The sequence below is a fragment of the Clavelina lepadiformis genome, chromosome 5 (assembly GCF_947623445.1).
Source record: "Clavelina lepadiformis chromosome 5, kaClaLepa1.1, whole genome shotgun sequence".
Lineage (NCBI taxonomy): Eukaryota > Metazoa > Chordata > Ascidiacea > Aplousobranchia > Clavelinidae > Clavelina > Clavelina lepadiformis.
In genome coordinates, this window is record NC_135244.1 from 7,617,645 (window position 1) to 7,632,728 (window position 15,084).

Below are 15,084 nucleotides of genomic sequence, written 5' to 3' on the forward strand. Positions count from 1 at the left end.
TAAAGAAGATTTCCTCCTCTTCACGATGGTGACCTTGAGATCGACCCCCCCTGGCCGGAAAGTTCCGAATTTCACAAAAACGCGACAGGTACTAAGAAATGCGATAAGACCCCCAAAACGTAAAAAATGCCGTATTTATGAAATGTTTCACGTCAATTCTGCTGAGTGTTGTCGGAAGATGTGTCACTTTTTTAATTGCAGATTCTTAAAGAAGATTTCCTCCTCTTCACGATGGTGACCTTGAGATCGACCCCCCCTGGCCGGAAAGTTCCGAATTTCACAAAAACGCGACAGGTACTAAGAAATGCGATAAGACCCCCAAAACGTAAAAAATGCCGTATTTATGAAATGTTTCACGTCAATTCTGCTGAGTGTTGTCGGAAGATGTGTCACTTTTTTAATTGCAGATTCTTAAAGAAGATTTCCTCCTCTTCACGATGGTGACCTTGAGATCGACCCCCCCTGGCCGGAAAGTTCCGAATTTCACAAAAACGCGACAGGTACTAAGAAATGCGATAAGACCCCCAAAACGTAAAAAATGCCGTATTTATGAAATGTTTCACGTCAATTCTGCTGAGTGTTGTCGGAAGATGTGTCACTTTTTTAATTGCAGATTCTTAAAGAAGATTTCCTCCTCTTCACGATGGTGACCTTGAGATCGACCCCCCCTGGCCGGAAAGTTCCGAATTTCACAAAAACGCGACAGGTACTAAGAAATGCGATAAGACCCCCAAAACGTAAAAAATGCCGTATTTATGAAATGTTTCACGTCAATTCTGCTGAGTGTTGTCGGAAGATGTGTCACTTTTTTAATTGCAGATTCTTAAAGAAGATTTCCTCCTCTTCACGATGGTGACCTTGAGATCGACCCCCCCTGGCCGGAAAGTTCCGAATTTCACAAAAACGCGACAGGTACTAAGAAATGCGATAAGACCCCCAAAACGTAAAAAATGCCGTATTTATGAAATGTTTCACGTCAATTCTGCTGAGTGTTGTCGGAAGATGTGTCACTTTTTTAATTGCAGATTCTTAAAGAAGATTTCCTCCTCTTCACGATGGTGACCTTGAGATCGACCCCCCCTGGCCGGAAAGTTCCGAATTTCACAAAAACGCGACAGGTACTAAGAAATGCGATAAGACCCCCAAAACGTAAAAAATGCCGTATTTATGAAATGTTTCACGTCAATTCTGCTGAGTGTTGTCGGAAGATGTGTCACTTTTTTAATTGCAGATTCTTAAAGAAGATTTCCTCCTCTTCACGATGGTGACCTTGAGATCGACCCCCCCTGGCCGGAAAGTTCCGAATTTCACAAAAACGCGACAGGTACTAAGAAATGCGATAAGACCCCCAAAACGTAAAAAATGCCGTATTTATGAAATGTTTCACGTCAATTCTGCTGAGTGTTGTCGGAAGATGTGTCACTTTTTTAATTGCAGATTCTTAAAGAAGATTTCCTCCTCTTCACGATGGTGACCTTGAGATCGACCCCCCCCCTGGCCGGAAAGTTCCGAATTTCACAAAAACGCGACAGGTACTAAGAAATGCGATAAGACCCCCAAAACGTAAAAAATGCCGTATTTATGAAATGTTTCACGTCAATTCTGCTGAGTGTTGTCGGAAGATGTGTCACTTTTTTAATTGCAGATTCTTAAAGAAGATTTCCTCCTCTTCACGATGGTGACCTTGAGATCGACCCCCCCCCTGGCCGGAAAGTTCCGAATTTCACAAAAACGCGACAGGTACTAAGAAATGCGATAAGACCCCCAAAACGTAAAAAATGCCGTATTTATGAAATGTTTCACGTCAATTCTGCTGAGTGTTGTCGGAAGATGTGTCACTTTTTTAATTGCAGATTCTTAAAGAAGATTTCCTCCTCTTCACGATGGTGACCTTGAGATCGACCCCCCCCCTGGCCGGAAAGTTCCGAATTTCACAAAAACGCGACAGGTACTAAGAAATGCGATAAGACCCCCAAAACGTAAAAAATGCCGTATTTATGAAATGTTTCACGTCAATTCTGCTGAGTGTTGTCGGAAGATGTGTCACTTTTTTAATTGCAGATTCTTAAAGAAGATTTCCTCCTCTTCACGATGGTGACCTTGAGATCGACCCCCCCCCTGGCCGGAAAGTTCCGAATTTCACAAAAACGCGACAGGTACTAAGAAATGCGATAAGACCCCCAAAACGTAAAAAATGCCGTATTTATGAAATGTTTCACGTCAATTCTGCTGAGTGTTGTCGGAAGATGTGTCACTTTTTTAATTGCAGATTCTTAAAGAAGATTTCCTCCTCTTCACGATGGTGACCTTGAGATCGACCCCCCCCCTGGCCGGAAAGTTCCGAATTTCACAAAAACGCGACAGGTACTAAGAAATGCGATAAGACCCCCAAAACGTAAAAAATGCCGTATTTATGAAATGTTTCACGTCAATTCTGCTGAGTGTTGTCGGAAGATGTGTCACTTTTTTTATTGCAGATTCTTAAAGAAGATTTCCTCCTCTTCACGATGGTGACCTTGAGATCGACCCCCCCCCCTGGCCGGAAAGTTCCGAATTTCACAAAAACGCGACAGGTACTAAGAAATGCGATAAGACCCCCAAAACGTAAAAAATGCCGTATTTATGAAATGTTTCACGTCAATTCTGCTGAGTGTTGTCGGAAGATGTGTCACTTTTTTATTGCAGATTCTTAAAGAAGATTTCCTCCTCTTCACGATGGTGACCTTGAGATCGACCCCCCCCCTGGCCGGAAAGTTCCGAATTTCACAAAAACGCGACAGGTACTAAGAAATGCGATAAGACCCCCAAAACGTAAAAAATGCCGTATTTATGAAATGTTTCACGTCAATTCTGCTGAGTGTTGTCGGAAGATGTGTCACTTTTTTTATTGCAGATTCTTAAAGAAGATTTCCTCCTCTTCACGATGGTGACCTTGAGATCGACCCCCCCCCTGGCCGGAAAGTTCCGAATTTCACAAAAACGCGACAGGTACTAAGAAATGCGATAAGACCCCCAAAACGTAAAAAATGCCGTATTTATGAAATGTTTCACGTCAATTCTGCTGAGTGTTGTCGGAAGATGTGTCACTTTTTTTATTGCAGATTCTTAAAGAAGATTTCCTCCTCTTCACGATGGTGACCTTGAGATCGACCCCCCCCCTGGCCGGAAAGTTCCGAATTTCACAAAAACGCGACAGGTACTAAGAAATGCGATAAGACCCCCAAAACGTAAAAAATGCCGTATTTATGAAATGTTTCACGTCAATTCTGCTGAGTGTTGTCGGAAGATGTGTCACTTTTTTTATTGCAGATTCTTAAAGAAGATTTCCTCCTCTTCACGATGGTGACCTTGAGATCGACCCCCCCCCTGGCCGGAAAGTTCCGAATTTCACAAAAACGCGACAGGTACTAAGAAATGCGATAAGACCCCCAAAACGTAAAAAATGCCGTATTTATGAAATGTTTCACGTCAATTCTGCTGAGTGTTGTCGGAAGATGTGTCACTTTTTTTATTGCAGATTCTTAAAGAAGATTTCCTCCTCTTCACGATGGTGACCTTGAGATCGACCCCCCCCCTGGCCGGAAAGTTCCGAATTTCACAAAAACGCGACAGGTACTAAGAAATGCGATAAGACCCCCAAAACGTAAAAAATGCCGTATTTATGAAATGTTTCACGTCAATTCTGCTGAGTGTTGTCGGAAGATGTGTCACTTTTTTTATTGCAGATTCTTAAAGAAGATTTCCTCCTCTTCACGATGGTGACCTTGAGATCGACCCCCCCCTGGCCGGAAAGTTCCGAATTTCACAAAAACGCGACAGGTACTAAGAAATGCGATAAGACCCCCAAAACGTAAAAAATGCCGTATTTATGAAATGTTTCACGTCAATTCTGACTCGAGTGTTGTCGGAAGATGTGTCACTTTTTTAATTGCAGATTCTTAAAGAAGAAATTCCTCCTCTTCACGATGGTGACCTTGAGATCGACCCCCCCTGGCCGGAAAGTCCGAATTTCACAAAAACGCGACAGGTACTAAGAAATGCGATAAGACCCCAAAACGTAAAAAATGCCGTATTTATGAAATGTTTCACGTCAATTCTGTTATCGTATTTTACCTTTTAACATCTGGGTAAAAACAAGGTCTACGTTTAATGCGTTGTTTAAAGGTTTGGAGAATGTAAAACATCATCGGTTACTAAACTGTTATTCTGAACTGCGTTCTGAATATTTTCCGGCACTATGTACACCCCTGGTCGCAGCTGATAATTATAGTAGTCGTTATTTCCGGTTCCGGACTGCAGCATGCACGAAAGTGATGGCAGTTGTTTGTCGGATCTGTTGAGCAAGAATTTTGCCCTTCATTCTCGCTCACACCTTCTTTGCGATTTTCTATCAAATAGTTTGCAGGAGGAATAACTTTTTTAACAACATAGGGGCCTGTCGTAACGCTTCTTCATTTGAAACCTACGTTGTTCCAACGTTGATTGAATTGTTTGGTGAACCAATTTCATTCGATCTTGAAGATGAAGGATGTCTTCACACTTTGGAGTAAAAATTGGTGCCTTACTAACAAGATCTGCAGGCAACCTAAGATTATTTCCAGTGAGCAAGTAATGAGGAGAAACTCCAGTTTCCTCGTGAACACTTGAATTGTAAGTAGCGCTAACCAAGAAGAGCGCGTCATCCCAAGAAGTTGGGTCAACCTGAACATAATTTTTTAAAATCGCAATTATGGTCTGATTGTTTCTTTCCACAGCACCGTTTCCCATTGCGTGATACGGGCTGGTTCTTGTCTTTTTGCAGCCCATTAACCGTGAGAGCTCTTGAAAAAGAATACTTTCAAAATTCCGGCCCTGGTCGGAGTGAATTGTTTCTGGGACGCAATGTATCGTCTCCCAACGGTGGTAAAGCAAATAAGCAGTATCTTTGGCATTTTGGAATTTCATTGGCCAACACTGCATGTATTTTGTGTAGGTGTCACATACGACAAGAATATAACGGTTGTCGTTTCCTGTTTCGGGTAGACCGCTTAATACGTCGATTTCAACTTTCTGCATAGGTGTATTTTCCTCTGATGGAACTAATGGGGCAAGAACAATCCGCCTTGGTACTTTTCTTAAATCGCACAAGCAACACTCTTTGCAGTATGTTTCGACATCTTTGTGGCAAAATGGCCAGAAAAAACGCTCCTTTAACCTGGCAAATGTCCTTTTAACGCCCATATGTCCACCTCCGTGAATTAAATCGTGAACAGACTTCAACACATCATTCTTCATTGTTGAGGGCACCAGCAACTGAGCATAAACTTCTTCCAGAGAATTCTCGATTTTTTTTTGAATGATGGTTGGCGTTCCTGGCTCATCCACTGAAACAGTCTTTTCAACACTGGATCTTTTTGCTGCGCCTTAATAGTGTTTTCGGTTGACCATCCAGATGCTTCTTTTGCTTTTGGGATTCAGGCAAGCGTCTTGGTTGCTGGCGTATAGGGAGCGAGTCTCCAGTTTCGATTGAGTGTTCGACCAGTTCTGTTTGTCCAATATTGTACGGGTGCAGCGAAAATACATCACGATAGGAAGAGATTACGGAAAACAGCTTTTGGCGTTCAACTTCTGACAGTTCCAATTTGTCCAAACATAACTCATCGTGCAGTGCCGACAACTCATCGTTGGAAAACTTGTTCTCTATGCAAGTCCTGATCCATAGTTTGAACCTGGTAGATTTCCCATGGTGGATTGCTGTGAGTTCCGTGTATGTCAGAAGCACGTCAAAAGTTTCTTGCACGTTGCCTGTGACAACGTCGAGCAATGTGACCATATTCCCCGCAGTTAAAACACTGAAGTCTTCTTCTCTCTTCCCGAGGTTTTCTTGCTGTCTTCATTTCTTTTCGAAGCTGGAAAATTTCGTCCTGAAGTTTTTCGACAGTTCTTTTTAATTGGGATACGTCCTGGTGATCTCCTGTAACCGCTGCTACTTCTGACGTCATTATACGTGGTTCATGATGCGTCCGTTCTGCGTTTTCAATAATGTTCTTTGCTGTGGCGTAAAAATCCGGTTGTGCATTTTTAAAGTTATCGCGTAAGATTTGAGAGGCTTGTTGACGATCTCTCAGTCCTCGAACAAGTAGGTTGTACAGCACACTGCTGCGCATTTCATGCTGTTCGTCGTTTGTATAAGCCATTTTTCCCAATTGAGCTATAGATTCAAGAAAGTTTCTTACAGATTCGTCAAAACCTTGAGTTCGCTGAACGGGTTGTTGCATGGCATGCTTTTGTGAAGATAGTCCTGAAACCGTGTCTTTTGCTTTTTGAATGAGTTCGTCATAACTAAGCTCGTAGAGTTCTTTACGACCATCGGTCATTGAGAATCTCATGTCTTCCGGCAAGCTTTGTAGAAATGCATGTTTCTTCATCGCATCCGATGCTTTAACGCTGTCGCAGAAGGATTCGAATTCTTTGAGAAAAGACGAAAAACTATTGCCACGCTGGTAACGAGGCGGAGAGTAAAAAAATTCAACTTCAGTAAAACTTGATAAAATCTTCTGTGCCTCTAAGAGGTCGTGCCGTGCTCGCCAGTGTTACGTTTTGTTGTTCTCACTCTTAGAATTACAGGCACATGTTTTATTTTAAAAGCTGTTAGGTCAAGTTTTCGTTCACACAGCTCATTTCAGGAGCTCCAATACACAACTGTCAGTGCAACTACTTGTCGGACACACGTCGATAAAAAGACACATGTGCTTAATTAACCACGGAAACGCACAATCGGCCGCAAGGGAGAAACGTAACAGATACAGGGTAAAAACAAGTGTAACAGAAACAACAGAAATCTTTTGCTGCCTTTGTATAATGAGGTAAGACACGGCTCGATGTTAATTCTCTATATCGCCGAACACTTCACAGTTCACATGCTTAACTTCCAAAGAATGTTCCTCATGTCCTGGGAATCCTATAATGAGCGTAAATGTTCAAGGAAGGTTCATTTCCACGTCACAACTGCTTGTGATCGGATTGAGAAGACGTGATTCAAAGTCACTGTCAGAAAAGATTGTGGTTGCCAATCGTGAGTTAATTATACCCTGTGGAGAAGGAAAAATAAGATATAAACTTCAGGCAGGGATTTGTTACCTTGAGTTTGGCAAGGAAAAACGGCACTATATTACCTACATCGTGCGTGAGGAAAGAGTAGTCCAGTGTGATGGTGGGGAAGTGGGGATAGTAGAATATGATGGTGTTCGTTCCAAGATCGATCGCTGTAGCTATATATTTTTTACGAAAAAATCAGCCAATATTCCAAAACATCATAAAGACGTCAATAAGAAAACTGCTTTCACGAAAGAAAACAAGTCTCAGCATAATACATAAATCATTAAATGGCGAAAACTACCGAAATGTATCCTTGACATGGAGATAATCACAACAAATGAGCTGGAGGAATTTCAGCCACAGTACAACTTGGAAGGTGAGGCTGGTAAACACTGGAAGGATTTATCGACGGCCGTTCTGGACAATATTGCTCAATCACTTATTGACCTTATACAGTTTTCTGTAGAAAATGCAAAGTCAAAGATGTTTGCTTATCGCCACTATCTCTTTTTACAGTGTTCAATGACAAAATTAAAGATTTACGAGTACGACTTTACGAAGTTAAGTACACGGAGAAATATCTCAGTAGCAACCTTGCATCAAATCTCCTGGAGTTTGTTCGCAGCAGACTGTGTGTACAACAAGTGAGGAAGCGATGGGTAGACAGCTCTTTTATTTCCCATATCACTGTGGGCAACCTTTAAATAAAGTATTTTGAAAAGTATCAGTGTAGCTGTAACGTTTACCTTGTATGAGTGTTAGAAATAGAAGCCATAATTTACCTCACTCTGCACCTCTATCACTTGGACTACAATAGTGCTTCCAAGAAGTTGAATTTCCCAATCAAAACGTCTGTTAATGAAATTAAGAGCTGTTCACAATCACATACAGTTCACAAAATGTACGATAGTATAAGTGCATACCAGCACTGGGACGTCTTTGTATATAAAGAAATTTATATGTACTTCTTCATGTAGCACAGCGATGCCGTCAGTTCACTAGATTTTTCCATGGCATGTGCAGCCTCTGCCAGTCCCATGTTTGTGCATTCTTAGATGTTATTCTAATGATGATGTATCTGGTTGGCTCCACATTCTTTTATGTTCACTTTGTTTGTTTGCATTTAAAGTGCACAGTATCATAATTGTTGTGCCTGTTTAGTATTTATGCTTCACTATAAATACTACTTCTTAGTGTAACCATTGGTTTTGTTCAACGAGCATTACCTATTATCGAGGTATAATATGCCTATTGGGGAATGTCCTGATGAAAAAACCAAACGACCATGAAAGGGCTGCCTCAGGGGCATGGTTGGAAAATCCATCAACAGCAAATTATGATTTACACAAATAGATATATTGGTATGTTCAATTTCAGTGATAATAATTGGAGTGATAATAATTAATGTGAGAAAACTTAAATATGGTAAAAGCACAAATGAAATCACAAAACATATGAGACTTGCACAACAATAGAACATGCCTTCAATACCGACATATTGGAGCTTAACCACATTAAAATGATAAATCCTCTTCTTGTATGTTTTAAAGGGCTGAGTTGACTTTTAAAACAGTAATTGCAATACTTACCGTATTGATTAACTTTCAAACAATTTTAACTTATCTAGAGAAAAGGATGTTTACACCAAGAAGTACTTAAACAAAACTTCCCATTTCTCTGTCATAAACTCAGTATTTTGTCAACCCTAAAACATATATGCAATTTGACAAATGCTTACTATTTACACTAAATAGGCCTATATAACATGTTAAGAATTCAGAGCCAAAAAACACTTGATAAGTAGGCTATTTCAACATCCTGGGCAGGTAAATGCATTTACTGAGTACATATAATACAATTACATGCAGATTTATTTTGGAAATCAGTCAAATTACTACATCTATGCTTTTACTTAGGTTTGTAGACTGTTATCCATACAGTTGCTGACTTGATTATTGAGACAGTGCAAGTGCAACCTATTGCGATTTTGTTTTTTCAACTACATGCAACCTGTTATTAAGCTATAGCTAATGGGCTATGGTCTACAAAGAAGCTTCACTTCCAGACTTCTGCATTGCATCAACCTAATAGGCCTAAAATGTCAGAAGAACCTGACATTTTAGCCCATCAGCATTCAGCAATTTTACCTTTTACCTAGGCCATGCAATTCATAATGCTAAATCAAAGAATTTTCTCATTAATACTAATAATAACGTTTGACTGCTGACATCGAAATACCGTAACCAAAAATACTTACATGCGATGTTAAAAACAGACAAGTCACGGCTAGGCATACCACATTAAAACCATTAGGCAGTTTACCATTAGCGCTTAAGAATAATTATTTAGTCTACTGTACATAGTTTATAAAAAAATAAACGGAAACCCTGCTGTCATTTTGGAAGCTATGATTCTGCTAGGATTCTGCCAGAATGACGGTGGTCACAAACTCCTGTTGAAAACGGCCATACTTTCCACTCAGGATAAAGAGTTGCGTATAAACCTAATTGTAAAACGAACAAATGTTTATGGCTAACAAACACTGCTTAGCGGGTCTCAGCAGTGTGCTCATTAATAGTAATGGATAGAATATAAATATAAACCATTGCTGCCCATACACCCTTTCTGAGTCATGCCCGTTTTTTTTCTGAATAGCAGGATTTTTACGATCGCCTATAGCCTACTTAACAATGAAAATTGTTGACTGTTGGTAGCCTAACTGCGGCTCATGTGAATGTAATAATTCAGTTTGCATTTACTTCGTGTTGATTAATTATATTTTAAACTCAGCTTGGCATGCCAAACCAAGTTAGCTAACGTAACGTGCGGTAGGCTACAGGCCAGGGGTCACTAAACTACGGCCCGCAAGATTAATTTGTCCGGCCCGAATCACTGAATCATAAATGAACTGATTGTATCGTAGCCTATTGAACAAAGTGGGAATTCGGCCCGCGATCGTCAGTTTTTATGGTTATCTGGCCTTTTGTGAAAAAAGTTTGGTGACGCCTGCTATAGCGTAGGCGATCTAAAAAATCTTGCCACCCAGACAGTAACTTGGAAAAGGTCTATTGAGCAAGTGTATTCCTTGTATAGAGCGCTTAAAAGTAAAAACATAAGTGCGTTTAATTTAATATAGTTTAATTGCAGACTCTCCAGGCTATACGTAACTGTATACATACAGAGAGTCCATATTTTGGTACCGCCTAAACATATAAAACTGTGGCCGTCCCAATGGATGACGCTCTCTGTACATTCTCCAATACGAACAGTCTTCTATTGTGAAAGACGGCTTGGACGACGGCTGACAGAGCTTTCTTGACCGCCGGCAGTGCCACCACAGTCATAATGACAGTGTCAGTGACAGTGACATTCTGGCAGAATCATACTACCCAAACGAACAAAAGTGTTTCCGACTCAAAATATTCAAAAATAGAATAAAAGAGTATTTTATAAAAAAGCAGACAAAGTTTAACACTTCCAATCATCCAGGTCAAAAAGGTGTGTTTCTCTTGATTCTCTGTCTCAACGCCAGTCGATCAGAGAACTTATAACTGGTAACTGCTGTTTCCCGTGTTTTTCCATCGCTGTAAGCGAAGCTGGGTTGACATTTACAGCACGTAGGCCAGGGTTAAAAGTTGCGGAAGATAGGTTGTTACTCCTGCAACAAATCTCTTCACTCCACATCACTGGAAGTATTCCAATGGCCACATGGTTCCGATGACGTCGCAGGAGTTGTCAGAATGAAATTAAAGTATATTCTAAATACCTTAAAACGTGTCCAAAAATAATTAAAGTAATAATCGCTGGTAACAACTAGCCCGGCCGCTGAACCCATAAATAGTGCTAGCCTATATCTTTTATGTTCATGTTATTTTATTTTGACCACTCACTTATTGCCTGGTCTGAGTGGATAAGCTACGTTTCATTATCCTTGTGTGTAGCCTAGTTGATTTTAAACTAAATTTACCCTTTTTCGCACTTTTTGTCAAAATAATAAAAGACACCTATAGGCTACTTGCAGCATCGTATCCAACAGACCGGACGCTATTGTTGAATAGTAGCCTACTGCTTTTTATAGTACTCTGCTATTGCTTACTGCTCAGTGATTGACAAGCTGTTGTTGGTGACGTAAATTGTAAATCATAGCAGTTCAGTTTTTTAACAAATTAACCGGTTTGTGCACTGTCAAAAAACAGTAAATTTGCCATTTACTATTTTTTTGTCCATTCAGCGGCAACCAAGGACAGAGTTCTAGTCGAGCAATCACAGTCTGCTCTTCTATACATCACCAACAGTAACCTGTCAATTACAGAGCAGTAACTAACAGCACTTTGCACTTTGAGCAATCACAGTCTACTTTTCCTTACGTCATGATCAGCAGCCTACCGTTACACATCACCAACTGCTGTCTGTCAATTAATCAGCAGTAAACAATAACATAGTGCTATTTTAAAACATTAAGATGCAATTGATGACGTCAGGACAAACTTTTAGCGTGTTCTCAGTTAAAATTGCTTTGGAGACCTAGGGCGTTAATGTATTGCGTCACGCTCCAAAGCGTATGCTTCTATGTTGGTGAAGAAGTACGACGCAGAGATCTGGTTATAATCTATTTATTCTCTGATCATGAACGTCATCTCTAACATAATTTAAATTAGCCGTTGCGCTTTTTGTATGTCATTATAGAGGTATCATTCCTAGACGTTTGACTTACCATGCAAGACATGCATTTACAGTCGGATCTCGTTATTCTGGAGTTCATAAATCCATACAGGCCAAGACTGGCCAACCCGCGGCTCTTTGCCTGGTATTATAGGGCTCTTTCGTTCATATTGAACCTTGGAAAGAGAGCACATTTTAGGCAGATAAACAGAAAAGTAATCTCTACTGGCTAATGTTCAATTGATATTTTTTAAATAATGACTGATTACATCAGATTTCGACCAGTTAAAATTGCTTTGGAGACCTAGGGCGTTAATGTATTGCGTCACGCTCCAAAGCGTATGCTTCTATGCTGGTGAAATACAAGCCTGGCTAGAGCATACCCGATAAACGAATAATCAGTAGAGGTTTTATTAGCAAAAATAAGCTTTACTTTCCGCCACGTGAAATTTTCGTTCAATTCAAACAAATTAAATTACGCCCATATACAGCAAAAAAAGGCTTTGCAAACACTATCATAACAGATTATTGAGCAAAAACCCTTTGCATTAGATTATATGTCTATCTATCTTATTTTTCTTAAGTCACTTATATCTCAGCTAAGTTACCAGCTACGGAAGGCGCTAGATTTTCAAAATTAATTAAATTTTTACAAAATAGTTTTTAATTATTTTTTTTAGACTTGTTTTCGAGTAGGCCTAAATATTTTTTAAGAAAGCTTCGCAGTGACCATACAACGATAGAAATTGTTGCCACCATCAAACAAACTGCCTGACTGACAGAAATACCTAAAAAAGAAGTAAACTCATTCAAAAAGGAAGCATTGAAAACTAAATTTAAATCGAATATTCGTCAAATACCACATTAACACAAAGTAATTTTTTTTTACTGGAACGTACATTAATTTCTTTCCACTTTATAAAATACGTATATTGCTGTTACGTTGACCAAAACATCATACATGATCAGTGTGTATAGAACTATAGAGCCACAGCACAAAGCAAGAACATAATAGGCTAAACCGCTAAAAGGTGTTGTTACGTACGAACTTAGAGACATAATTTAAGCATCCTTCTTACCAGCTGTCGAGAAATTTGACAGAAATAATCCAAACATGAAAACCGCAACAGCAGGATAAATGGTCTTTATTTCATTTGTCAAGTGGGACGCCAAAGTTAGATCAAGTACAACCCAAGCAAAAAAGGCAGCGGCCATGGTTAAATTACCGATTGTTGCACATTTTTCTATGGTCAACAGCCCTGTACATGTTTTAGGTTGAAGTAAATATTTATATATACTGTAGCTCAGTTGGGCAAGGAAAATATGAAAAATGATTCAAGAAACAAATTTAAGCGCTCTGTCCTTACCAATGAGCTCCGCTGATTCCTGCTCAGCGGACGGCTTATAGTAAAGGGCAAGGCTGGTGGTACTAGTTAAGGCCGTGAATGCCCAGCTATTAAAGAGTCCGAGGTAGCTCAGGATAACTTTGTTATACCACGAATTTTGCTTTCCTATTTACAAGAAGAAAAAAAAATTAGAAAATTTTTTTAATCTGATTAATTATAATTCATTACATTGTTGTACCAGAGTTTGAGTGTTCCCCGCAAGCCAGAGCTGTTGTACCAATAGCAAGTAAACAGACACAAAGCACAGTGACGAGCGAATGTATGAGTTTTTCTCTATCAAAAGTAAACGACCATATTGCGCAACCACAATTTGCTCCAATCCAGCAAAGATAGAATGCCTAAAATATTGTGTCAACTAAATAGGCTACTTATGATTTTGTGTAAAGTTTTAAATAACGATACAGCAAGTTGTACTTAGTAGACGATATACTTGCTATTGTTTTTATTTGTATGATATCATATGTCGCTTTCGTATAAGACCAGCATCGCACATTACTTACAGGTCTGAAAGATTTGTGGTCCGAAGAAACAAATGCCACTTTCAGCAACAAAATGGCCGATCCTAATCCAGATAACAGACATGAAGTCCATCCAATGACAACCTGGTCAAAAATAGTAAAGTTTACAATAAATTCTTTATTTTACTTATAGTAAATTTTTATTGAATCTTAGCATACCGTGTTATTTTGGTAACTTTTACAGTATGCAGACCATAACCATGAACATATATCATTTTACCAGTGGCTTCGCAGGAATATTGTCGGCAGGATACTTTTCGATTATTGGAAGTGGACCATTTACAAAGAAATCTATAAAATTATATTCATCATAATACAAAAAAACTTTTCTCGGTCAAATATCATGAGCACATTATATGCGTTACGATATAACCGAAAATGAATTAAATATCAATTAAAAACATAATTAATTAACAGTAATTATAATTATAACTATGTAATTAAATAATAATAATAACAAGCATAATTATAAACATGATCAATTAAAAAAATTAAAATTTTCTTACCAGATCCTGGTATGTTTAATTTTTTACCCAACGCAAACGCTGAGAAAAGCCATATTGTTACGAAGTTAAACATTAGATTTAGCATGATCAAAAACCTCTCGGACATCATTTTCAAGACCAGAATTCTTCTTTCAAAACAACTTTGGACAATTCTTAAATCGTGCAAATTTGAAAAACTTAACAGTTCACAAATACACTAAATACATCAATCTATACAGCAGAAGAAAACATACTTTAGATTGGAATAACCAATGTGCAGTTGTACATGTTCAACGTTCATATAATATCTTAATTTTGCAAACGAAAAACTTGCACTTTTTCTAATTGTTATTTAATTGACACCAATAATGCTAAAAGAAATAAAAACATCAAATCCTTCAACGTTTGAGTCAAATCGATAAAGGATTTAATCTATTGTATATCAAAATGTATCAAATTAACTTTGGTTATGTTAGTATCTTGTTTTGTTTTTAAGATGGCGACCGATGCAACCAACACTGATATACGCTGCTTATTATACCTGCCTGGTTTTTTAATACTTGTAATTGTTTTGAAATCAACTAAAAGCATCGGAATCCGACATCCGTAGTGGCGGTAAAAGGTAGGCTATTGAAGAGACTAACTATAGCTACAAGTATATATCCCGACAGCATATTTAATGCCAAGTCTGTTTATTACTCTCAACAATTGGAAGAAGAGACTTGCGTTAACTATGTAATGGCCCAATTTCTTGCGATAGAAAATCTACACTCTACAATTAGGCTTAATGGCCGTCGTTTTTCGTAGTTAATGAACAACGATTCTTCCGACAGCAGTAACCATTCGTCCGATAGATGCTCTGCATACTTTATTTAATGCATGAAGAGCGTCCTGCTGACATATCTCCAGAAAAGTCATTCTTTATATCGTAAACCA

At 38.9% G+C, this 15,084-nt stretch overlaps 1 protein-coding gene and 1 long non-coding RNA gene across 4 annotated transcripts; both read right to left on the reverse strand.

Moving 5' to 3' along the window:
- Nucleotides 1-6,595: 6,595 nt before the first annotated feature.
- LOC143460764 (uncharacterized) lies at nt 6,596-9,411 on the reverse strand. Of its 3 annotated transcripts, none has more exons than XR_013117959.1 (6): nt 9,335-9,411; nt 7,860-7,929; nt 7,671-7,775; nt 7,379-7,537; nt 7,159-7,250; nt 6,596-7,070 (listed from the first exon to the last, which is right to left on the reverse strand). It is a non-coding gene; the product is annotated as an uncharacterized LOC143460764 (long non-coding RNA). The 3 variants fall into 3 exon arrangements; XR_013117957.1 differs by lacking the exon at nt 9,335-9,411 and adding an exon at nt 8,043-8,914 and having other exon boundaries at nt 6,600-7,070; XR_013117960.1 differs by lacking the exon at nt 9,335-9,411 and adding an exon at nt 8,001-8,910 and having other exon boundaries at nt 6,600-7,070.
- Nucleotides 9,412-12,140: 2,729 nt separating this feature from the next.
- On the reverse strand, nt 12,141-14,369 carry LOC143460075 (uncharacterized). Its single transcript, XM_076957443.1, has 7 exons — nt 14,170-14,369; nt 13,884-13,954; nt 13,646-13,747; nt 13,324-13,483; nt 13,107-13,250; nt 12,819-12,998; nt 12,141-12,527 (listed from the first exon to the last, which is right to left on the reverse strand). Exons 1-7 carry the CDS (start codon nt 14,276-14,278, stop codon nt 12,403-12,405), a joined length of 891 nt encoding a protein of 296 aa, XP_076813558.1. The 5' UTR covers nt 14,279-14,369; the 3' UTR covers nt 12,141-12,402.
- Nucleotides 14,370-15,084: the final 715 nt, after the last annotated feature.